We start from the raw sequence: 25,843 nt of genomic DNA, 5'->3' as shown, positions 1-25,843 counted from the left end.
ATGAAACAGAGATTTGCGTTCCCAAGCTAGTCCCTAATGTTTACTTAATGTCGTAGTTGCATCCATGATTTTCACAACAAGATCTTATTTTCAAACTTTTCAGAGCTGTCTGGATTTAGGAAAAAGCTCTTTAACCATTAATAGTCCAGTATGATAGGAATTACCATCACAATCAGAAAAATGAAATTTTAACAGACAAATAGAATTTTGATAAACAACATACTGTTTTAATACCCTACCACGTAAAAATAACTAAATGACAGCAGCATCTATTAACAAATCTTGCATTTTTATAAAGTCTAAACTGTTAGACATACAGTATTAGTTGTAACTAGATATTTTCAATTATAATCACAAAAGCATTTTTAAGATTGTTCAGCAAATTAAGATCTGCTGTCTTTAGCAGCCTCCAAGCTCTGGATCTTGGGCTGAGCTGCTCCTTGAAGCTGTATTGGGACAGTTCTTTCCTGCATGATTGGCAGAGGTTGATGTAATGCATTTATCCGCAGTTTTCCATCTGCAGTCACGGTACAGCTGATGTCTTCAGCCCTGATATCCTGTGGGAGATCCGCTTCTTTCCTGAAGATCTGACACTTGTAGGAGAAAGAGCCTTTTCCGTCATCGTTTTTTGACTCCTTGGCTCCACTCACCAGCAGTTTATTTCCAAGTAGTTTGACTGTCAGGTCTTGGGGAGGAAAGTCCTCAAGTTCCAGGGTCAGGACAAAATCACCTTCAAGAGCCTTTGTGTCACTGCTGGTGGCTACAGTCAGAGCCTTGTTCTCTTGCTGTGTCAGTTCCTGCAGCAGCTGATGGTGAAACTGTTCCATTAGCTTCATACTGGCTCTGATCTCTCCTACAGTGCGGATCATGTCCTGCTCCAGGCTGGTGAAAATATCTCTGGACAAGGGCCAGAGAGGTCTTAGGGACAGAGTGAGTGGGCTCGGGGAGGTATTACTAGTCAGCTGAAGGCTCAACATTATGCTTTGGAACTTCTTTGAAGATCTATCCGTCTGATAAAGCTTCTGAAGCTGAGCTGGGGGCTTAGAGTCACAGGTACTCTTTTATATATGTCGCTTTAACTTCCAGGGTATTCTACCATTCCAGATCCCTGGCTTACATGTTGCAGGTATTAGTCAGTGGCCTCATCATAACTCTACATAGTAATATGAGTCAGGCCCATAGTCTTCAGTCTCTCCATAACATGCTAAAAAAAGCTAGATTTCTCACTGTCTCTTTACCCAAAATAACAACGTGACTTCACTCTCTGAGATGCTGTGCATTGTACCCTGACAGCTCCTAAACTGGGCATCACTGAGTGGCGTCAGAGAGACCACAGAACTTTCACTTCTATTCCAGAACACACTGTTTTACCCTATTGTTTTTTTATTTTTGAATAATAATGAGCTATAAATAGCATGTACGGTTTCCTTCTCAATAAATGCATAGACTGCAATAACCGATAGCAGCAGCTGATAGCAGCCAAGTCTCAATTTTCACAGGTTTACACCAGGAAGGATACATTGAAAGTACATGATGAGTAGATGCTTTGGGTCAATGCAAAATACAAGACAAATGAGGGGAATAACCGAGAATAAATTATGCTGATTACTTAGTAGGTATCCATCTCCTGCAAATATAAAGCAAAAAGTAAAAAGGGAGTGCAGGATACCACGCTACTTAAAGTGGACCCAAACCAAACATTTTTTTTATTAAAAATATTTAGTTGCACCACTCTGACACATACAAAGATAAATAAACACTCCTTCAAACCTATGAGCATTTCAGTGCATGCTTTTCACCATTCTCTTTTCATAGCTAGGGTTATACTGGGGGCAGCAATTAGCAATTCCTCCATTGCCGGACACCATCTACTCTACCAGTTTGCCGGAAAAGTCCCGGCAATTTGAAAGGAAGGTAGGGGTTCCTCCAATAAATGTAAAATATTTTATATTTGTCATCATGCAGCTGAAAAAAGTCTGCTATTTATTAATATAATTTAGAAAATAGATTTTATTTCTGAAATCTTGTATTTTTAGTTTGGGTCCACTTTAAAGTGGTGTTGTCATAAAAAAAATGCTTTTCCTCTAAAACATTAAATGCAATAAAAAATGAATATGAATCACTATGAGACTGCTTTGATACCTTTTGGTTGCATATTTGAACCTCACTAAGCACTCCCCCCCCTCACCTCGGGCTCTCCCCTGAGCACGACCCCTCCTGCCCCCCAAAACACTGACAGCCCTGAGTGGGGCCCAGAGGTGTCCCCCCACGGGTGCAGGGGCTACAGACCCTATTGTTAAGCCACTGTTATCAGAGAAGAAATTAGTTAGCAAATAGAACTAATTTCTCTGCTCCCCTCTTTCTCTCTGTGCGCACACACGTTTCCGGTTACGGTTTGTGCCTGGGGACACATGCACATTGGTGTGTTGCTCCTTGCAGGTGCGGAGTGTGCTTCTGTGGTGCATGCGAATAGGCACCAAAGCCTCATTTGAATAATTTAAAAGGCCCCCTGTAACAAATGTTGTTTGTTCTGACAACTTGTTGGTTGCATGAATGTGTCTGTGCATCTGGCCAGCCTCTGATTCTGTTCTTGTGCACCTGATCTGACCCAGCTTGTCGAACTACTCTATATTTATCCCCTGGTTTGACCTCAGCTTGTGACCCCGACTGTGCTTGTCTGCTGCCTGCTCCAAACTTGGTCTGTCTCCTGGTATGCTCCGTAGCTGCCTGCTTCTGGCCTTAGCTTGTTATAGACCTAGTCTACCAGCTGCCTACCTCCAAATTTCGAGTTCTGCTTACTGACTCACTGGCCTCTACTCACTTAGGTATCACTGGCACTAGCCAAAGTAATCCTAGGTGTGAACTGGTGGGCACTAGGCTTCAAAGCCAATCTTCCCTTGTGTGGTGTTCTGGTGAGAACGCATGGTCTCTTATGCTGGGACTACACGGGTCGATCTTGAGCCATTAAGATGGCTCGATAAATAATTTCCGACATGTTCGATCTCCCGCCCGATCATTTTCGCTGCCCGATCGTTTTCGCTGCTCGATTCCGGATTAAAGTGAATGGAAAAAGATAAGAAAAACGAGCGGAAGATAAGAGAATTGACTACGGAATTGAGCGGCGAAACGATTGAACGGGAGAATCGAGCGGCAAAATTGACCTGTGTATTCCCAGCATTAGACTCCACACCTGAGTGGCACTCCGTTCCACTAGTGGAAGAGCGAACAGATTCCACTGTTCAAACAAATTTCAATTTCTAACAAAATACCATGCAGGAGAGCCAAAAACGGGTGACCTAACATTTATAAAACAAAAACACTGTGCATGCACACATCCCATGATGGCTGTTTAGGAACTTTGCAAAGTATATCCCAACAATTTGCCATGTTGTTTCAGGCAGGATGTTTTTTCTTTCTATGTATTTTCCCTTTGAAATATCTTTCTGTGCTAATGTTTATTAAACACCTTACATTTTTGCAGCCCATGAGTGGGGAACTCTGCCCCCAAGCAATACCAGACCACATGGCATACAGTTCTCAACACGTGAATATTTTGGATGTGTTCAGGGGAGGGTTCAATCATTTTTTGTAGCTGTCTTGGTGGAATTTCACACTTCCAGCCAGACAATTAACAATGTAAGGCATTGTTAATTGCCTGACTGCACACAAATTTGGAACGTGCACAATAATTTTTGGAGCGTAGATGAATCGGATGCAACGTAATAATGTAATCCTATGAGAACTAACAGTGTCCTTTTTCATTAGGCTGATTGCCGCGTACATTCCTGCTCTACTCACCTGTCTTCTGTGTCTTCCATCATCTGCCGCTGCTGCCATGAGGATCAGCTTTACTGCAAGCGACACTTGGCCGGTATATAGATCGGAACCTGGGCAGAAACAGGCTCCCATTGGGTTGCATAAAAACAATGAGAATCTTGCTTGGCAACAGGGAGGATTCCAATTGGCTCACCCAGATCTTTATACTGGCCGAGTGTCCCATGCAGTGGAGCCAAGCGACGATGGGGGAAGCAGTGCAGGACAATGGTTGCAACAGCGAAAGAGATGCACAATGGTGAGAAGTGGGAACATGGTGACAGACACTTGACAGGGGCATACATTTGAAAAAGTCGCAAGCTAATTTAGGCGCAACATTAAATAATGATATTACTAGCAATATCGGTAAAAAAAAAATTTAAGCGCAACGTTAAATAACAAAGATGATAACAAAAACACTAAATAACAGTTTAATTGTGGTATTGCATTATCGGTAAATTTACCGATAATTTTGAACCTAACTATAACTTAACCTCTCCCTACTCTCCCACAGAACCCTACCGTGGTGGTGCCTAACCCTAAGACCCCCCTGGTGGTGCCTAACCCTAGGACCCCCCTGGTGGTGCCTAACTCTAGGACCCCCCTGGTGGTGCCTAACCCTAAATCCCCCCTGGTGATGCCTAACCCCAGGACCCTCTAGTGTTGCCTAACCCTAAGACCCCCCTGGGGGAGCCTAACCCTAAGAACCCCCTGGTGGTGCCTAACCCTAAGAACCCCCTGGTGGTGCCTAACCCTAAGATCCCCCTGGTGGTGCCTAACCTTAACACCCCCGATCCCTGCTAACAACAATACGATAAATTTCAGTTTAATTGCAGCCACCCGCTAAATAGCGTAACGGCTTTCTAGATTATAATAAATAACAATTGCACCCATTTTTGGCCGCAACTTTTTCAACTACTCCTTGACAGGGCACAGTGTATTTGCTCAGGATCATTGTGTATCCGGTGTAGTGGGGCCTAAGTTAATTACCTTTACATAGAAAATGCCTAGGAGTAGAGTTGGGCCGAACGGTTCGCCTGCGAACGGTTCCACGCGAACTTTGGTGGTTCGCGTTCGCGTCCCGCAGGCGAACCTTTGCGGAAGTTCGGTTCGCCCCATAATGCACATGGAGGGTCAACTTTGACCCTCTACATCACAGTCAGCAGGCCCAGTGTAGCCAATTAGGCTACACTAGCCCCTGGAGCCCCACCCCCCCTTATATAAGGCAGGCAGCGGCGGCCATTACGGTCACTTGTGTGCTGCCTGCGTTAGTGAGAGTAGGGCGAGCTGCTGCAGACTGTCTCTCAGGGAAAGATTAGTTAGGCTTAACTTGTTCCTGTCTGGCTGCATACCTGTTCTGTGAACCCACCACTGCATACCTGTGCTGTGAACCCACCACTGCATACCTGTGCTGTGAACCCACCACTGCATACCTGTGCTGTGAACCCACCACTGCATACCTGTGCTGTGAACCCACCACTGCATACCTGTTCAGTGAACCCACCACTGCATACCTGTGCTGTGAACCCACCACTGCATACCTGTTCAGTGAACCTGCCACTGCATACCTGTTCTGTTCAGTGGACCCGCCACTGTATACCTGTTCATTGAACCCACCACTGCATACCTGTGCTGTGAACCCACCACTGCATACCTGTTCTGTGAACCCACCACTGCATACCTGTGCTGTGAACCCACCACTGCATACCTGTTCAGTGAACCTGCCACTGCATACCTGTTCTGTTCAGTGGACCCGCCACTGTATACCTGTTTATTGAACCCACCACTGCATACCTGTGCTGTGAACCCACCACTGCATACCTGTTCTGTGAACCCACCACTGCATACCTGTGCTGTGAACCCACCACTGCATACCTGTTCAGTGAACCTGCCACTGCATACCTGTTCTGTTCAGTGGACCCGCCACTGTATACCTGTTCATTGAACCCACCACTGCATACCTGTGCTGTGAACCCACCACTGCATACCTGTTCTGTGAACCCACCACTGCATACCTGTTCAGTGAACCTGCCACTGCATACCTGTTCTGTTCAGTGGACCCGCCACTGTATACCTGTTCATTGAACCCACCACTGCATACCTGTGCTGTGAACCCACCACTGCATATCTGTTCTGTGACCCCACCACTGCATACCTGTGCTGTGAACCCACCACTGCATACCTGTTCAGTGAACCTGCCACTGCATACCTGTTCTGTTCAGTGGACCCGCCACTGTATACCTGTTCATTGAACCCACCACTGCATTCCTGTGCTGTGAACCCACCACTGCATACCTGTTCTGTGAACCCACCACTGCATACCTGTTCAGTGAACCCGCCACTGCATACCTGTTCAGTGAACCCGCCACTGCATACCTGTTCTGTTCAGTGGACCCGCCACTGCATACCTGTTCAGTGAACCCGCCACTGCATACCTGTTCTGTTCAGTGGACCCGCCACTGTATACCTGTTCAGTGAACCCGCCACTGCATACCTGTTCTGTTCAGTGGACCCGCCACTGTATACCTGTTCAGTGAACCCGTCACTGCATACCCGTTGTGTTCAGTGAACCTGCCACTGCATACCTGTTCTGTGAACCCGCCACTGTATACCTGTTCTGTTTAGTGAACCCGCCACTGCATACCTGTTCTGTTCAGTGGACCTGCCACTGTATACCTGTTCAGTGAACCTGCCACTGCATACCTGTGCTGTGAACCCACCACTGCATACCTGTTCAGTGAACCTGCCACTGCATACCTGTTCTGTTCAGTGGACCCGCCACTGTATACCTGTTCATTGAACCCACCACTGCATTCCTGTGCTGTGAACCCACCACTGCATACCTGTTCTGTGAACCCACCACTGCATACCTGTTCAGTGAACCCGCCACTGCATACCTGTTCAGTGAACCCGCCACTGCATACCTGTTCTGTTCAGTGGACCCGCCACTGTATACCTGTTCAGTGAACCCGCCACTGCATACCTGTTCTGTTCACTGGACCCGCCACTGTATACCTGTTCAGTGAACCCGCCACTGCATACCTGTTCTGTTCAGTGGACCCGCCACTGTATACCTGTTCAGTGAACCCGCCACTGCATACCTGTTGTGTTCAGTGAACCTGCCACTGCATGCCTGTTCTGTGAACCCGCCACTGTATACCTGTTCTGTTTAGTGAACCCGCCACTGCATACCTGTTCTGTTCAGTGGACCCGCCACTGTATACCTGTTCAGTGAACCTGCCACTGCATACCTGTTCTGTGAACCCGCCACTGTATACCTGTTCTGTTTAGTGAACCCGCCACTGTATACCTGTTCTGTTTAGTGAACCCGCCACTGCATACCTGTTCTGTTCAGTGGACCTGCCACTGTATACCTGTTCAGTGAACCCGCCACTGCATACCTGTTCTGTTCAGTGGACCCGCCACTGTATACCTGTTCAGTGAACCCGCCACTGTATACCTGTTCTGTTTAGTGAACCCGCCACTGCATACCTGTTCTGTTCGGTGGACCCGCCACTGTATACCTGTTCAGTGAACCCGCCACTGCATACCTGTTGTGTTCAGTGAACCTGCCACTGCATACCTGTTCTGTGAACCCGCCACTGTATACCTGTTCTGTTTAGTGAACCCGCCACTGTATACCTGTTCTGTTTAGTGAACCCGCCACTGCATACCTGTTCTGTTCAGTGGACCCGCCACTGTATACCTGTTCAGTGAACCCGCCACTGCATACCTGTTCTGTTCAGTGGACCCGCCACTGTATACCTGTTCAGTGAACCCGCCACTGCATACCTGTTGTGTTCAGTGAACCTGCCACTGCATACCTGTTCTGTGAACCCGCCACTGTATACCTGTTCTGTTTAGTGAACCCGCCACTGCATACCTGTTCTGTTCAGTGGACCCGCCACTGTATACCTGTTCAGTGAACCCGCCACTGCATACCTGTTGTGTTCAGTGAACCTGCCACTGCATACCTGTTCTGTGAACCCGCCACTGTATACCTGTTCTGTTTAGTGAACCCGCCACTGTATACCTGTTCTGTTTAGTGAACCCGCCACTGCATACCTGTTCTGTTCAGTGGACCCGCCACTGTATACCTGTTCAGTGAACCCGCCACTGTATACCTGTTCTGTTTAGTGAACCCACCACTGCATACCTGTTCTGTTCAGTGGACCCGCCACTGTATACCTGTTTAGTGAACCCGCCACTGCATACCTGTTCTGTTCAGTGGACCCGCCACTGTATACCTGTTCAGTGAACCCGCCACTGTATACCTGTTCTGTTTAGTGAACCCGCCACTGCATACCTGTTCTGTTCAGTGGACCCGCCACTGTATACCTGTTCAGTGAACCCGCCACTGCATACCTGTTGTGTTCAGTGAACCTGCCACTGCATACCTGTTCTGTGAACCCGCCACTGTATACCTGTTCTGTTTAGTGAACCCGCCACTGTATACCTGTTCTGTTTAGTGAACCCGCCACTGCATACCTGTTCTGTTCAGTGGACCCGCCACTGTATACCTGTTCAGTGAACCCGCCACTGCATACCTGTTCTGTTCAGTGGACCCGCCACTGTATACCTGTTCAGTGAACCCGCCACTGCATACCTGTTGTGTTCAGTGAACCTGCCACTGCATACCTGTTCTGTGAGCCCGCCACTGTATACCTGTTCTGTTTAGTGAACCCGCCACTGCATACCTGTTCTGTTCAGTGGACCCGCCACTGTATACCTGTTCAGTGAACCCGCCACTGCATACCTGTTGTGTTCAGTGAACCTGCCACTGCATACCTGTTCTGTGAACCCGCCACTGTATACCTGTTCTGTTTAGTGAACCCGCCACTGTATACCTGTTCTGTTTAGTGAACCCGCCACTGCATACCTGTTCTGTTCAGTGGACCCGCCACTGTATACCTGTTCAGTGAACCCGCCACTGCATACCTGTTCTGTGCAGTGGACCCGCCACTGTATACCTGTTCAGTGAACCCGCCACTGCATACCTGTTGTGTTCAGTGAACCTGCCACTGCATACCTGTTGTGTTCAGTGAACCTGCCACTGCATACCTGTTCTGTGAACCCGCCACTGTATACCTGTTCTGTTCAGTGAACCCACCGCATCAGTGCGCATACCTGTGCAGTTAAGTGAACCCACCTACCTACGTGAGTGCACGCAGTGTGATATACCACTCCGTGCATACCCGATATGGACAAAACAGGTAGAGGAAGAGATAGTGCCAGAGCCAGAGGAAGGCCACCCGGCAGGTCTGCGCGAGGTCGTGTAAATGTAATTTCGTGTGGACCTGGCCCACAGTACAGTGCTCGGAAGAAGGCACGTCCCATCACCTCCCAAGATTGTCAGGACGTGGTTGAGTATTTAGCGACACAGAACACCTCATCTTGCTCAGCCACCAGCGCTACTACTAGCACCACTTCCGCTGCATTTGACACTTCGCAAGAATTATTTAGTGGTGAAATCACTGATGCACAGCCATTGTTGTTACAGCCAGATGAATTTTCACCAGCTCATATGTCTGAGTTACGCGGCAACACTATGGATGTAACGTGTCAGGAGGATGAAGGACCTACTGATGGTGCAAGTTTGGATTTGTCTGAGGCAAACGAAGCTGGGCAGGATGACTACGATGATGACGGTAATAGGGATCCTCTGTATGTTCCCAATAGAGGAGATGAAGAGGGGGACAGTTCAGAGGGGGAGTCAGAGAGTAGTAGGAGGAGAGAAGTTGCTGAAAGAAGCTGGGGCAGCTCTTCGTCAGAAACAGCTGGTGGCAGAGTCCGGCACCATGTATCGCCACCTATGTACAGCCAGCCAACTTGCCCTTCAGCATCAGCTGCTGAGGTCCCCATAGTGCCCACATCCCAGGGTGGCTCAGCGGTGTGGAAATTTTTTAATGTGTGTGCCTCAGATCAGAGCAAAGCCATCTGTTCGCTCTGCCAACAAAAATTGAGCCGTGGAAAGGCCAACACTCACTTAGGGACAAGTGCCTTACGAAGGCACCTGGAGAAAAGGCACAAACAGCAATGGGATGGCCACCTGAGCAAAAGCAGCAGCAGCACACAAAAGCAAAGCCACCCTCCTTCTCCTCTTCCTCCTCCATCAGGTGCATTATCTGCTTCTGCCGCTTTCTCCCTTCCACCTTCACAGGCACCCTCCTCCACTCCGCCTCTGCCCTTGAGCGGTTCCTGCTCCTCTGCCCACAGCAGCAGTCAGGTGTCCGTGAAGGAAATGTTTGAGCGGAAGAAGCCAATTTCGGCCAGTCACCCCCTTGCCCGGCGTCTGACAGCTGGCGTGGCGGAACTGTTAGCTCGGCAGCTGTTACCATACCGGCTGGTGGACTCTGAGGCCTTCCGTAAATTTGTGGCCATCGGAACACCGCAGTGGAAGATGCCAGGCCGCACTTATTTTTCGAGAAAGGCCATACCCCAACTGCACCGTGAAGTTGAGAGGCAAGTGGTGTCATCTCTTGCGAAGAGCGTTGGGTCAAGGGTACACCTGACCACGGATGCCTGGTCTGCCAAGCACGGGCAGGGCCGCTACATTACCTACACAGCCCATTGGGTGAACCTGGTGGTGAACGATGGCAAGCAGGGCGCAGCGGACCAAATTGTGACACCTCCACGGCTTGCAGGCAGGCCTCCTGCCACCTCCTCTCCTCTTGCTACATGCTCTTCGCTGTCCTCCTCCTCCTTAGCTGAGTGGCAGTTCTCCTCTCCAGCTACACAGCCCCAGCTCCGCAGGGCCTATGCTGCATGCCAGGTAAGACGGTGTCACGCCATCTTAGACATGTCTTGTCTCAAAGCGGAGAGTCACACTGGAGCAGCTCTCCTGGCTGCTCTTAAGAAACAGGTGGATGAGTGGCTGACCCCGCACCACCTGGAGATAGGCAACGTGGTGTGCGACAACGGCAGTAATCTGCTTGCCGCTTTGCATATGGGGAAGCTGACACACATACCCTGCATGGCACATGTCATGAATCTAGTGGTTCAAAGATTTGTGGCAAAGTACCCTGGCTTAGCGAATGTCCTGAAGCAGGCCAGGAAGTTCTGTGGGCATTTGAGGCGGTCTTACACAGCCATGGCACGATTTGCGGAAATTCAGCGCAAAAACAACATGCCGGTGAGACGCCTCATTTGCGATAGCCCCACTCGCTGGAACTCGACCCTGCTCATGTTCTCCCGCCTGCTAGAACAGAAGAAAGCCGTGACCCACTACCTCTACAACTACAGTAGAATGAAACAGTCTGGGAAGATGGGGATGTTCTGGCCCGACAACTGGACACTGATGGAAAATGCATGCAGGCTCATGCGGCCGTTTGAGGAGGTGACCAACCTGGTGAGCCGCAGTGAGGGCACCATCAGCGACTTAATTCCCTATGCTTACTTCTTGGAGCGTGCTGTGCGTAGAGTGGCGGATGAAGCTGTGAATGAGCTTGACCAGGAACCGTTACGGCAGGAACAGGCATGGGACCAATTTTCATCAGACCCAGCTGTTTCCTCAACACCTGCGGCAGCACAGAGGGGGGAGGAGGAGGAAGAAGAGAAGTCGTGTGCAGAAGACGAGTCAGACTCAGAGAATGATGAGCAAGGTGTTTCTTTGGGGGAGGAGGAGGAGGAGGAGGGGACAGCAGCAGGAGAACAACCTCAGCAGGCATCGCAAGGGGCTTGTGCTGCTCAACCTTCCCGTGGTATTGTTCGCGGCTGGGGGGAGGAGGTTGACTTACCTGACGTCACTGAGGAAGAGCAAGAGGAGATGGAGGGTACTGGATCCGACTTTGTGCAGATGTCGTCTTTTATGCTGTCCTGCCTGTTGAGGGACCCCCGTATAAAAAACCTCAAGGGGAATGAGCTGTACTGGGTGGCCACACTACTAGACCCTCGGTACAGGCACAAAGTGGCGGACCTGTTACCAACTCACTGGAAGGTGGAAAGGATGCAGCACATGCAAACCAGCTGTCAACTATGCTTTACAATGCCTTTAAGGGTGATGTGACGGCACAACGCCAGCAAGGTACCACTGCCACTAATCCTCCTCCCGTGTCCACGCAGTCAAAGACAGGACGCTCCAGCGATCTCATGGTGATGTCGGACATGTGGACGTTCTTTAGTCCAACGCCTCGCCGTAGCCCTTCCGGATCCACCCTCCACCAACGCCTGGAACGGCAGGTAGCCGACTACCTGGCCTTAAGTGTGGATGTAGACACTGCTGTGAACAGCGACGAGGAACCCTTGAACTACTGGGTGCGCAGGCTTGACCTGTGGCCAGAGCTGTCCCAATTTGCCATCCAACTTCTCTCCTGCCCTGCCGCAAGCGTCCTGTCAGAAAGGACCTTCAGCGCAGCTGGAGGCATTGTGACAGAGAAGAGAAGTCGCCTAAGTCACAAAAGTGTTAAGTACCTCACCTTTATCAAAATGAACGAGGCATGGATCCCGGAGGGCTGCTGCCCGCCCCAAGACTAAGTCAGTCCCTGCACTCACAGCATCTCTGCCTGCACGCCGTGTGACTGGCTGCCTGGCCTGCCCCAAGAAGACTAAGTCGCTCCCAGTCCCTCCACACAGCATGTCTGCCTGCAGGCCGCTTGACTACCTTCTCCGCCACCACCAACAGGGTCCAGGACTCCAGGCGGATTGCTGAATTTTTTAGGCCGCTGCTAGCAGCGGCCGCTGTAATAATTTTTCTGGTGCGTGAACATGACTGCCTAATTTTTCTGGCTGCACTGCGGGCAGCTGCAACAACAAAAGAAAAGGCATGTACATGCGCCCATTCCCCTTCGTGATCATTACCTTGCCGTGGTGAAGGGGCTTGCGTATCACAATGAAGCAATGACCGGCGCCTAGATGAGTGTCTCGGGGGGCACACCCACGATAATAAGGTCGTTGCCTCATTGTGGTCAGACCAAATTTGATCAGCTGGACAGTCACTGTTCTGTCATTCAGCTACATCAGCCAGGCGACCATATGGGCTGTAAAGCCACCAAAACCTGCACTCTCGCCATGATGCGCACCAGTCCAGCACGGCCGTCACTACACAAACAGCTGTTTGCGGTGCGTTACACGGTGAGTTTGGTGTGTCAGTGTGAAGCAGTACCTTAATTACACTACCTGATTGATGTATACACATGCAAGATGTTTGAAAGCACTTTAGGCCTGTCATTTAGCATTCAATGTGATTTCTGCCCTTAAAACGCTGCTTTGCGTCAAATCCAGATTTTTCCCCGGGACTTTTGGCATGTATCCCACTCCGCCATGCCCCCCTCCAGGTGTTAGACCCCTTGAAACATCTTTTCCATCACTTTTGTGGCCAGCATAATTATTTTTTTTTTTTCAAAGTTCGCATCCCCATTGAAGTCTATTGCGGTTCGCGAACTTTAACGCGAACCGAACCTTCCGCGGAAGTTCGCGAACCAGGTTCGCGAACCTAAAATCGGAGGTTCGGCCCAACTTTACCTAGGAGTTCCCATCACTCATTAAAGTTGAAGAAATTAGTAGCTGAAGCTACTTTATCCTTTGGATTCCCCATCATTTGATTATATCGAATGTTCCCAGCTGTAGACATGGCAAGAAGGAAGGCCCTGTACCTGATGAGCATTCATAACAGTTACTCGCATGGACTCTTCTAGCTGTACAAATAAACATGGCATAGCCTAAGCTAGCATTCTTAAAGAGCTTGGGATTTCAGTAGCTCCAAGTTATTTTGACATTGCTATATTTACCAGAAAGTATTAGTCTAAAAACAGGATTTCCTTGTAAACTGACACTTGCATGTGGGATAGTCACTTTATTTTAAGTCACTATGTATCGGAGATAAATGTAAGGTTGTGGAAAGATATACAGAGCTGACTGCCATGGTCAATGCAATGAGTCAACAGCTACCTTTCCACCATTCCCACGTAGATTCCAGCAACAGATTTATGGTTAGTTAAAAAAAAATTTCTACTAAACACCAAATCCTTTAGAAAAATAATTGAAAAGGGTTCTGTTGACCTTTTAAACAACAAAAACTGCTATCGGCCTCCTGTAGCTGGAATGTCCGACACCGTCCTCCAACGATGCGCCGTTCCCCACTGCTGGTCCCGGTGTAATTATTCATCTAACTAGACGAATAGAAGTGCGGCTGCGCTGCCATGGCCGCGCGCATGCTTGCTCCCACACACATCAGCGGGAGCTTACTGCACAGGCGCGGTATGAAGTTTTCCTGTAATGCACCTGCGCAGTAAGCTCCCGCTGGCACACGCGGGAGTCAGCACACACATGGCCACGCAGCCGGACCTCTATTCGCCGAGTTAGACGAATAATAACACCGAAAACCGGCGGCGGGGAACGGCGCATTGTTGGAGGACGGCGTGGGACATTCCAGCTGCAGGGGCCCAATAGAAGCCCCAGGTAAGTGGCAGGTTTTGTTTTTTTAAAGGTCAACAGAACCCCTTTAAAGGACAACTGTAGTGAGAGGTATATGAAGGCTGCCATATTTATTTCATTCATATTTTAACCACTTAAGGAGTCAGGACCACGGGCTTAAACACCCCTAGTGACCAGGCCATTTTTTACTAATTAGGCCATTGCAGCTTTAAGGCCTCGCTGCAGGGCCGCACAACTCAGCACACAAGTGAATCCCCCCCCTTTCTCTGCCCACCAACAGAGCTTTCTGTTGGTGGGCTGTGATCTCTCCCAGGATGTTTATTCATTTTTTTATAAATATTTATTTCTTTTTTTAAACAATACATTTTTATTTTGTTTTACTTTCTAACTCTCCCTTCCCCCGCCAGCCCATCAGCGCGATCGGCTGTCATAGGCTTGAGCTTATGACAGCGGATCTGCCTCCAGTGCAGCACTGCCGTAGATCGCAGTGCTGTACACAGTAAAGATATGGTGGTTTTCGCCATCTAACAGTCTGCTAGCGGCGATCGCTGTTTGGGGACTGATGACGGAGCGGAGATGTGCGTGCATCGGCACGCGCGATCTCCTGCAAAACCCTGCCCCAGGACTTCATGCCAATTGGCGTGGATTGGTCCTGGGGCTGCCGCCACATTCACGACAATCGGCGTGGAGCAGTCAGCAAGGGGTTAAGCAATACCAGTTGCCTTGCAGCCCTTAATTATTATATTATTATTATTATCCATAGCTTCTTGTACATTACTGTTCCAGCTATATGTATGCTATGAAATTATGTATGGTCTTGTGCAGCGTATTTGTGCATATTGAGATCATTTACAATAATAAAACCTTTTCAAAACAAATAGTCCTTAATGCCTTTGTTTTTGCGTGGAATGGTAATCATACCCTTGGCCTTCAGGCACAGAGTGAGAAAGATTGGGGGAGTTTTGCTGGGACCTGAGTACTGAGTTCACTATATCCAAAGGTTTGCTATAACAAGATTCTACTGTAATGTGACGTAAAACGTAGCGAGTTTTAAGAACTATTTTAACCACTTCGCATCCAGACCTTGTTTTCCCCTTATGGACCAGAGCAATTTTGACGTCTTAGCTATGTCCCTATTTAATCAGCCATAACTTTATCCCTACTCACGACACCTAAATGATCTAGGTATCATTTTTTTCAGGACAAAGTAGACTTTCATTGGCTGGCATTTTGTCCCTAGACCAAAAATGTTTTTTATGCATTTAAATGGGAAAAAGAGGGGGAAAATGAAAAAAAAATGCATTTTTTCTCAGTTTTTATCAATGCCAGTTTAAAAATAAAAAGTGCCACAGGAGATAAAAACATGTCACCAGTATTATGTCCCCCAGTATAGATAGCAAAATGTGTCCCGAGTATCAGAACCCCCCTGTATAGCCAGATGTGTCCCCAATATCAGTCACCCCCAGTATAGCCCGATGTGTCCTCTGTGTTTGGCACCTCCCAGTATAGATAGACAGATGTGTCCCCAGGATTGCTGCCCCTCATTATAACCAAATGTGTCCCCAGGAATAGTGGTCCCCTATTATAGCCAGATGCGCCCTCAGGATTAGCGGGTGCACCCAGGATTAGGGCCCCCACCATTATAGTCAGATCTGCCCCCAGTATAAAATTCTACACTTAAAATTAAAATATGTGCCCCTCTTATGATAAATGATAAGAAAGCAGCCTGACTTACCTTATCTCGTTCCAGCGATCAGCCTGCAGCCCGAGCCTCCGATCCCCGCTCTGCACGCAGCCCTATGATGCTGAATAGCCGGGTCCCGGCTTGATTACGTCATCAAGCCGGGACCCGGTAACCGGCATTACAGGGCTGCGTGCAGAGCGGGGATCGGAGGCTCGGGCTGCAGGCTGATCGCTGGAACGAGATAAGGTGAGTCAGGCTGCTTGCTGATCACCTTTTATATCGATATGGTCACCGAGGGGAGAGATGAAGGATCACCGCTGTTTGCTACAGCGGTGAGCGTTTATCCGTGGGGGGGGGGGGTCTCTAATTGGCTACAAGGGAACATTTTCCCTTCACCAATTAGTATTGCAGCTGTCAGTGCCGGGAGGTACGCTCTGAAACAGGGCTGCAAGCAGGTCAGTATATCTACGTGGCTGTGGCTTGGAGGGTGCCACAGCTGACGTAGATATACTGTAGCTGTGGACAAAGTGGTTAAGACATTTTGAGCATCTCTCTTACATCACACAGGTAAAGTTCTGGTTATGTTCAGCCAATGTGGCTATGTGTGGGTGTATTTGTGGGGGATTGTGCTTGTGTTAGACCTGAATTTTTCTGTAATGTAATGCTCTCTATTATTTCTGCAGGCAGGTGGTATGGTTAATCACTCACCCGCTCCCCTGTAATTCAATAATGACAGAAACTCCACCCCCTCCATCTCCAAGACAGCCATGTTTACCAAATTCTTCCGAAGCCCTGTGGCTACCCCCACCTGTGTGCCATGGCCCGGCCCCCGATTTGACAGCCACCAATTAAGCGGCGGCTGCCGAGCGGGGGTGGGCTGTGGCAAGCAGGTGGGGGTGGCCACAGAGTTTCAAAAGACTTAAAGTGTACCTGAGGTGATATGTGACATGATGACATAATGTACAGTACATGCATAGGTACAGTAAAAAACATATAACCAGACTGTTTTACTTGTTTTATTTTGCTTCCTGAAAAAGTTTATTTTTAGGCATAAAAGTAACAGCTTCTGTCTTGTCGGTACCTTGTTGGGAAGACAGTAAACTGATAAGGAAATTACAGCAATTTAAGTTTTCCTGGCAGAATACAACGTCTGAGAGCAGTGGGAGATAAAAATAAAATGTCAATAGTTCATGTAATTTAACTCTGGGACACTTAATAGGCTGCAACTGAGCTGAGACAACAAAGCATTCAATCTACTTGTAAATGTTTAAATCTAAAATAAAACCATAGGACATCTTAAAAATGTGGCTTAGCCAGTTACAGGGAGGCACTTGGGAGGATGGCGAGGGACTCAGCGGTGCTTTTGGGGGCTGGAGGAAGCCCCGGTTAAGTATCAAATGTTTATTGACGTCTCAGGTTTACTTTAAGGAAAAAGAGCCACAGCGGCTTTGCCAAGGAGGGGGCAGAGTTTCTATCATTAATGAATTATGGAGCTAATTAGAGTTGAGCCGAAATTTTCGTAATTTCGCATTACTAAAATTACGCATGCGAAATTTGCGATTACGATGCGAAATTACGGTAGCGTAATTGCCATTAAAATCGTAATTGAAAATACCGTAAGCGTAATTTTCAACGCGTAATTTCGAGTTTCGTTCATGCCGTAATTTCGCATTAAACGCTACCGTAATTTCGCGTTAAACCGTAACGCTCCGTATAATATAAAAAGCCGCCGACTTTAAGGGTTAATAGCAAAGCCCCCTTAAATGCTAAGAGCCTCAAATTTGGAGAATATATTAAGGAGATCAGGAGGAATAAGAGGAAAATTTTTTTTTTCAAAAAGACCTTATAGTTTTTGAGAAAATCGATGTTAAAGTTTCAAAGGAAAAATGTAAACATTTAAAAACCCGCCTAATTTAACGGTTAATAGCAAAGCCTGCTTAAAGTTTAGGAACACCAAATTCCCAGGGTATATTAAGGGGATCAGTGGGAATAAGAGGAAAATTTTTTTTTTCAAAAAGACCTTATAGTTTTTGAGAAAATCGATTTTTAAGTTTCAAGGGCGAAAATGTCTTTTAAATGCGGAAAATGTCAGGTTTTTTTTTGCACAGGTAACAATAGTGTATTATTTTCATAGATTCCCCCAAGTGGGAAGAGTTTTACTTACTTCGTTCTGAGTGTGGGAAATATAAAAAAAAAACGACGTGGGGTCCCCCATACCAGACCTCTTTAACCCCTTGTCCCCCATGCAGGCTGGGATAGCCAGAATGCGGAGCACCGGCCGCGTGGGGCTCCGCACCCTGACTATACCAGCCCGCATGGTCCATGGATTGGGGGGTCTCGGAAGGGGAGGGGCAGCCAAGCTTTCCCCTCCCCCTCCGAGCCCTTGTCCAATCCAAGGACAAGGGGCTCTTCTCCACCTCCGATGGGCGGTGGAGGTGGAGGCCGCGATTTCCTGGGGGGGGGGGGTTCATGGTGGAATCTGGGAGTCCCCTTTAAAAAGGGGTCCCCCAGATGCCCACCCCCCCCCCCTCCCAGGAGAAATGAGTGTAGAGGTACTTGTACCCCTTACCCATTTCCTTTAAGAGTTAAAGTTAATAAACACACAGACACTTAGAAAAAGTATTTTAATTGAACAAAAAACATAACCACGAAAAAAGTCCTTTAATACTCTTAATTAACCATTAATACTTACCTGTCCCTTTAAATAAATGATCCCTCACAATATCCTCGGAAATGTTCTATCAGTTACAATGTAACAAAGTTATTTTCCTGGACAGAGATGGCGGCATACCTCTGGGTTAGGCTCCACCCCCTGACCCCAATAGGACAGCTTGCTTATAAAAACAAAACCCCGCCTCCCCCCGCCATTCTCTTTTTTCTGTCCTCTCATGGGCAGGTTTGCTTTTTTTTTTCCTCTCCGTTTTTATTTTTTAATCTGCCATTTTTGTTCCTTTTGTTTGAATTTTTTGGCAGTTTGACGGGTTCAGCCTCTCCCGTCAGGCGGTACGCATTGCGGCCTCTAAATGGGGCTTAAATATGCAAGGGCAGTCCCTTTGTTGCCGCCCCCCTGTGTGCTGTGAGCCGCCTTACCCAGCGTCCGGACGAGAGTGGCTGCTATCTTCCGCCCTCTCTCCTTTACCTTCCGGATTGGGCAAGTGACGTCAGAGGATCTCGCGAGATCCGGGCATCCATTTAGACTGGGCACATTACCGGAAGCATTCTGCAGGACGCCAGAGCGGGTGCAGTGGGCTTGCTGCGGTACCGCTTTTTCACCTATCCAGGCTACGGTTGGAGTGCCCGGCAGGAGACCACCCGGTTCAAGTTGGGGAACTGCAAGGTATTTCAGCACGTCTGCAGGAGCAGGTGATATGTTTTTTATACTATTTTGACTTATCTGATATTTGCATTATTTGCTTTTTTAAGATGGAAGATGCGGATAAACATCCCTCAAATAGACAGATGAGGTAATGAGTGATTATTTAATCACTCTTGATTCTATGTCACAGCACCAGGGTGTATAGTTAAAGTTGATTGCACGGGCTTAAAAGAGGGCTATATTCTCCCATCAGTAGGAGTGGATGTTTTTAGTGGAACATATCTTTTTGTGTTTCCACAGTCCGCTTGATGGAGAAAGGAGGAGTGCGGGGTCTAAAGGGCGCCAATCCTCTGGAAAACTTCGATCCCCTTCGAGGTCAAACAGAGATGAAAGATCATCTAGAAGAGATTCGCCCAGAAGACAGAGCAAGAGACCTGATAAAAGACAATCGCCTAAAGAGCGGCAGTCTAGGAGACAATCTCCCAGTAGAAGCAGATCTCCCAGGAGATATTATTCAAGCAGATATTATACCTCACGCAGGAGTAGGTCTCCGCAGCGTAGAAATTATTCTCCAGAATACAGATCTCACAGACATAGATCAGGTAGACGTTCTAACAGTCCTTATGAGAGACGAAGATCTTCTCCAGGACCAAGCAAAGAGCAAAGATATGCTCAGCCAGAAAGATCATGCTGCTGGTCATGTGGGCAACCGGCAATGCCTGACAAGATGGTATGCGAGGCCTGCTTTATGGAGCTGGGCAAGGAGAAGGAGACAGATAATCAGCAAGTAATGATGTTTATACAACAGGCGGTTCAAGAATCATTTGAAAAATTGGCTGCTACTCAAGCACCTGCAGTTATTCCACAGAATCAGTCAGAGGAAGCTTCTACCTCTGCGGGTTTATCACCATTAAGGCCCATACACACGTCGGATTTTAGCGAACGACCCGTCGTTTGAACATTCCGTCGTTCGGACGTTTTCGCGTCAAATCCGACGTGTGTACAGACTATCGTTCGGGTGATAAGACTGGTTACCAACGATCCGCCGGGCGGATCGCTGGTAACCAGTCTTATCACCCGAACGATAGTGTGTACACACGTTGGATTTGACGCGAAAACGTCCGAACGACAGAGCGTTCAAACGACGGGTCGTTCGCTAAAATCCGACGTGTGTATGGGCCTTTAGGCTTTGACTTCGCACTAATTCCAGCCTTTGTATCGGAAGTGAAGTCGGTGATAGGCTGGGAAGAAGAAAAAGCGGCACAAGAACCGGATAAATATTATCCTCACCTAGACAAGCAGCCAAACAACTTTCCCTTTATGAAAGTGATTAAGGATATCTTTCATAAAGAATGGAGCAAAGTGGAACAGAAGCAGTCTTTGGTGAATAGATTCACAAAGCTTTATCCCTTCAATGAAGATGATGTTAAGATAATGGAGTCTCCGCCAGTGATAGATAGAGTTGGGCCGAACCTCCGATTTTAGGTTCGCGAACCGGGTTCGCGAACTTTCGCGGAACGTTCGGTTCGCGTTAAAGTTCGCGAACCGCAATAGACTTCAATGGGGATGCGAACTTTGAAAAAAAAAATAATTATGCTGGCCACAAAAGTGATGGAAAAGATGTTTCAAGGGGTCTAACACCTGGAGGGGGCATGGCGGAGTGGGATACACGCCAAAAGTCCCCGGGAAAAATCTGGATTTGACGCAAAGCAGCGTTTTAAGGGCAGAAATCACATTGAATGCTAAATGACAGGCCTAAAGTGCTTTAAAACATCTTGCATGTGTATACATCAATCAGGTAGTGTAATTAAGGTACTGCTTCACACTGACACACCAAACTCACCGTGTAACGCACCGCAAACAGCTGTTTGTACTAGTGACGGCCGTGCTGGACTGGTGCGCACCATGGCGAGAGTGCAGGTTTTGGTGGCTTTACAGCCCATATGGTCGGCCTGGCTGATGTAGCTGAATGACAGAACAGTGACTGTCCAGCTGATCAAATTTGGTCTGACCACAATGAAGCAACGACCTTATTATCTTTTGTGTGCCCCCCGAGACACTCATCTAGGCGCCGGTCATTGCTTCATTGTGATACGCAAGCCCCTTCACCACGGCAAGGTAATGATCACGAAGGGGAATGGGCGCATGTACATGCCTTTTCTTTTGTTGTTGCAGCTGCCCTCAGTGCAGCCAGAAAAATTAGGCAGTCATGTACACGCACCATAAAAATTATTACAGCGGCCGCTGCTAGCAGCGGCCTAAAAAATTCAGGAATCCGCCTGGAGTCCCGGACCCTGTTGGTGGTGGCGGAGAAGGTAGTGAAGCGGCCTGCAGGCAGACATGCTGTGTGGAGGGACTGGGAGCGACTTAGTCTTTTTGGGGCAGGCCAGGCAGCCAGTCACACGGCGTGCAGGCAGAGATGCTGTGTGTGCGGGGACTGACTTAGTCTTGGGGCGGGCAGCAGCCCTCCGGGATCCATGCCTCATTCATTTTGATAAAGGTGAGGTACTTAACACTTTTGTGACTTAGGCGACTTCTCTTCTCTGTGACAATGCCTCCAGCTGCGCTGAAGGTCCTTTCTGAGAGGACGCTTGCGGCAGGGCAGGAGAGAAGTTGGATGGCAAATTGGGACAGCTCTGGCCACAGGTCAAGCCTGCGCACCCAGTAGTTCAAGGGTTCCTCATCGCTGTTCACAGCAGTGTCTACATCCACACTTAAGGCCAGGTAGTCGGCTACCTGCCGGTCGAGGCGTTGGTGGAGGGTGGATCCGGAAGGGCTACGGCGAGGCGTTGGACTAAAGAACGTCCGCATGTCCGACATCACCATGAGATCGCTGGAGCGTCCTGTCTTTGACTGCGTGGACACGGGAGGAGGATTAGTGGCAGTGGTACCTTGCTGGCGTTGTGCTGTCACATCACCCTTAAAGGCATTGTAAAGCATAGTTGACAGCTGGTTCTGCATGTGCTGCATCCTTTCCACCTTCCGGTGAGTTGGTAACAGGTCCGCCACTTTGTGCCTGTACCGAGGGTCTAGTAGTGTGGCCACCCAGTACAGCTCATTCCCCTTGAGGTTTTTTATACGGGGGTCCCTCAACAGGCAGGACAGCATAAAAGACGACATCTGCACAAAGTCGGATCCAGTACCCTCCATCTCCTCTTGCTTTTCCTCAGTGACGTCAGGTAAGTCAACCTCCTCCCCCCAGCCGCGAACAATACCACGGGAAGGTTGAGCAGCACAAGCCCCCTGCGATGCCTGCTGCGGTTGTTCTCCTGCCGCTGTCCCCTCCTCCTCCTCCTCCTCCTCCCCCAAAGAAACACCTTGCTCATCATCCTCTGAGTCTGACTCGTCTTCTGCACACGACCCCTCTTCTTCCTCCTCCTCCCCCCTCTGTGCTGCCGCAGGTGTTGAGGAAACAGTTGGGTCTGATGAAAATTGGTCCCATGCCTGTTCCTGCCGTAACGGTTCCTGGTCACGCTCATTCGCAGCTTCATCCGCCACTCTACGCACAGCACGCTCCAAGAAGTACGTGTAGGGAATTAAGTCGCTGATGGTGCCCTCACTGCGGCTCACCAGGTTGGTCACCTCCTCAAACGGCCGCATGAGCCTGCATGCATTTTTCAGCAGTGTCCAGTTGTCGGGCCAGAACATCCCCATCTTCCCAGACTGTTTCGTTCTACTCCAGTTGTAGAGGTACTGGGTGACGGCTTTCTTCTGTTCTAGCAGGCGGGAGAACATGAGCAGGGTCGAGTTCCAGCGAGTGGGGCTATCGCAAATGAGGCGTCTCACCGGCATGTTGTTTTTACGCTGAATTTCGGCAAATCGTGCCATGGCTGTGTAAGAGCGCCTCAAATGCCCACAGAACTTCCTGGCCTGCTTCAGGACATCCGCTAAGCCAGGGTACTTTCCCACAAATCTTTGAACCACTAGATTCATGACATGTGCCATGCAGGGTATGTGTGTCAGCTTCCCCATATGCAAAGCGGCAAGCAGATTGCTGCCGTTGTCGCACACCACGTTGCCTATCTCCAGGTGGTGCGGGGTCAGCCACTCATCCACCTGTTTCTTAAGAGCAGCCAGGAGAGCTGCTCCAGTGTGACTCTCCGCTTTGAGACAAGCCATGTCTAAGATGGCGTGACACCGTCGTACCTGGCATGCAGCATAGGCCCTGCGGAGCTGGGGCTGTGTAGCTGGAGAGGAGAACTGCCACTCAGCCAAGGAGGAGGAGGAGGACAGCGAAGAGCATGTAGCAGGAGGAGAGGAAGTGGCAGGAGGCCTGCCTGCAAGCCGTGGAGGTGTCACAATTTGGTCCGCCGCTTTCTGCTTGCCATCGTTCACCACCAGGTTCACCCAATGGGCTGTGTAGGTAATGTAGCGGCCCTGCCCGTGCTTGGCAGACCAGCCATCCGTGGTCAGGTGTACCCTTGACCCAACGCTCTTCGCAAGAGATGACACCACTTGCCTCTCAACTTCACGGTGCAGTTGGGGTATGGCCTTTCTCGAAAAATAAGTGCGGCCTGGCATCTTCCACTGCGGTGTTCCGATGGCCACAAATTTACGGAAGGCCTCAGAGTCCACCAGCCGGTATGGTAACAGCTGGCGAGCTAACAGTTCCGCCACGCCAGCTGTCAGACGCCGGGCAAGGGGGTGACTGGCCAAAAGTGGCTTCTTCCGCTCAAACATTTCCTTCACGGACACCTGACTGCTGCTGTGGGCAGAGGAGCAGGAACCGCTCAAGGGCAGAGGCGGAGTGGAGGAGGGTGCCTGTGAAGGTGCAAGGGAGAAAGCGGCAGAAGCAGATGATGCACCTGAAGGAGGAAGAGGAGAAGGAGGGTGACTTTTCTTTTGTGTGCTGCTGCTGCTTTTGCTCAGGTGGCCATCCCATTGCTGTTTGTGCCTTTTCTCCAGGTGCCTTCGTAAGGCACTTGTCCCTACGTGAGTGTTGGCCTTTCCACGGCTCAATTTTTGTTGGCAGAGCGAACAGATGGCTTTGGTCCGATCTGAGGCACACACATTAAAAAATGTCCACACCGCTGAGCCACCCTGGGATGTGGGCACTATGGGGACCTCAGCAGCTGATGCTGAAGGGCAAGTTGGCTGGCTGTACATAGGTGGCGATACATGGTGCCGGACTCTGCCACCAGCTGTTTCTGACGAAGAGCTGCCCCAGCTTCTTTCAGCAACTTCTCTCCTCCTACTACTCTCTGACTCCCCCTCTGAACTGTCCCCCTCTTCATCTCCTCTATTGGGAACATACAGAGGATCCCTATTACCGTCATCATCGTAGTCATCCTGCCCAGCTTCGCTTGCCTCAGACAAATCCAAACTTGCACCATCAGTAGGTCCTTCATCCTCCTGACACGTTACATCCATAGTGTTGCCGCGTAACTCAGACATATTAGCTGGTGAAAATTCATCTGGCTGTAACAACAATGGCTGTGCATCAGTGATTTCAACACTAAATAATTCTTGCGAAGTGTCAAATGCAGCGGAAGTGGTGCTAGTAGTAGCGCTGGTGGCTGAGCAAGATGAGGTGTTCTGTGTCGCTAAATACTCAACCACGTCCTGACAATCTTGGGAGGTGATGGGACGTGCCTTCTTCCGAGCACTGTACTGTGGGCCAGGTCCACACGAAATTACATTTACACGACCTCGCGCAGACCTGCCGGGTGGCCTTCCTCTGCCTCTGCCACTACCTCTTCCTCTTCCTCTACCTGTTTTGTCCATATTGGGTATGCACGGAGTGGTATATCACACTGTGTGCACTCACGTAGGTAGGTGGGTTCACTTAACTGCACAGGTATGCGCACTGATGCGGTGGGTTCACTGAACAGAACAGGTATACAGTGGCGGGTTCACAGAACAGGTATGCAGTGGCAGGATCACTGAACACAATAGGTATGCAGTGGCGTGTTCACTAAACAGGTATACAGTGGCGGGTCCACTGAACAGAACAGGTATACAGTGGCGGGTTCACAGAACAGGTATACAGTGGCGGGTCCACTGAACAGAACAGGTATACAGTGGCGGGTCCACTGAACAGAACAGGTATACAGTGGCGGGTCCACTGAACAGAACAGGTATAAAGTGGCGGGTCCACTGAACAGAACAGGTATACAGTGGCGGGTTCACAGAACAGGTATACAGTGGCGGGTCCACTGAACAGAACAGGTATACAGTGGCGGGTTCACAGAACAGGTATGCAGTGGCAGGATCACTGAACACAATAGGTATGCAGTGCCGTGTTCACTAAACAGGTATACAGTGGCGGGTCCACTGAACAGAACAGGTATACAGTGGCGGGTCCACTGAACAGAACAGGTATACAGTGGCGGGTCCACTGAACAGAACAGGTATACAGTGGCGGGTCCACTGAACAGAACAGGTATACAGTGGCGGGTCCACTGAACAGAACAGGTATACAGTGGCGGGTTCACAGAACAGGTATGCAGTGGCAGGATCACTGAACACAATAGGTATGCAGTGGCGTGTTCACTAAACAGGTATACAGTGGCGGGTCCACTGAACAGAACAGGTATACAGTGGCGGGTTCACAGAACAGGTATACAGTGGCGGGTCCACTGAACAGAACAGGTATACAGTGGCGGGTCCACTGAACAGAACAGGTATACAGTGGCGGGTCCACTGAACAGAACAGGTAT

General features: G+C 49.2%; 1 protein-coding gene across 1 annotated transcript; it reads right to left on the bottom strand.

Annotated features, from left to right (window-relative positions):
• Positions 1 to 225: 225 nt before the first annotated feature.
• On the bottom strand, positions 226 to 1,075 carry LOC137541355 (heat shock protein beta-11-like). The gene has a single exon (XM_068262619.1). It carries the CDS (start codon positions 975 to 977, stop codon positions 384 to 386), a length of 594 nt encoding a protein of 197 aa, XP_068118720.1. The 5' UTR covers positions 978 to 1,075; the 3' UTR covers positions 226 to 383.
• Positions 1,076 to 25,843: the final 24,768 nt, after the last annotated feature.

The sequence above is a fragment of the Hyperolius riggenbachi genome, chromosome 12, assembly GCF_040937935.1.
Source record: "Hyperolius riggenbachi isolate aHypRig1 chromosome 12, aHypRig1.pri, whole genome shotgun sequence".
NCBI lineage: Eukaryota > Metazoa > Chordata > Amphibia > Anura > Hyperoliidae > Hyperolius > Hyperolius riggenbachi.
This window is presented reverse-complemented; position numbering and strand designations above follow the sequence as displayed.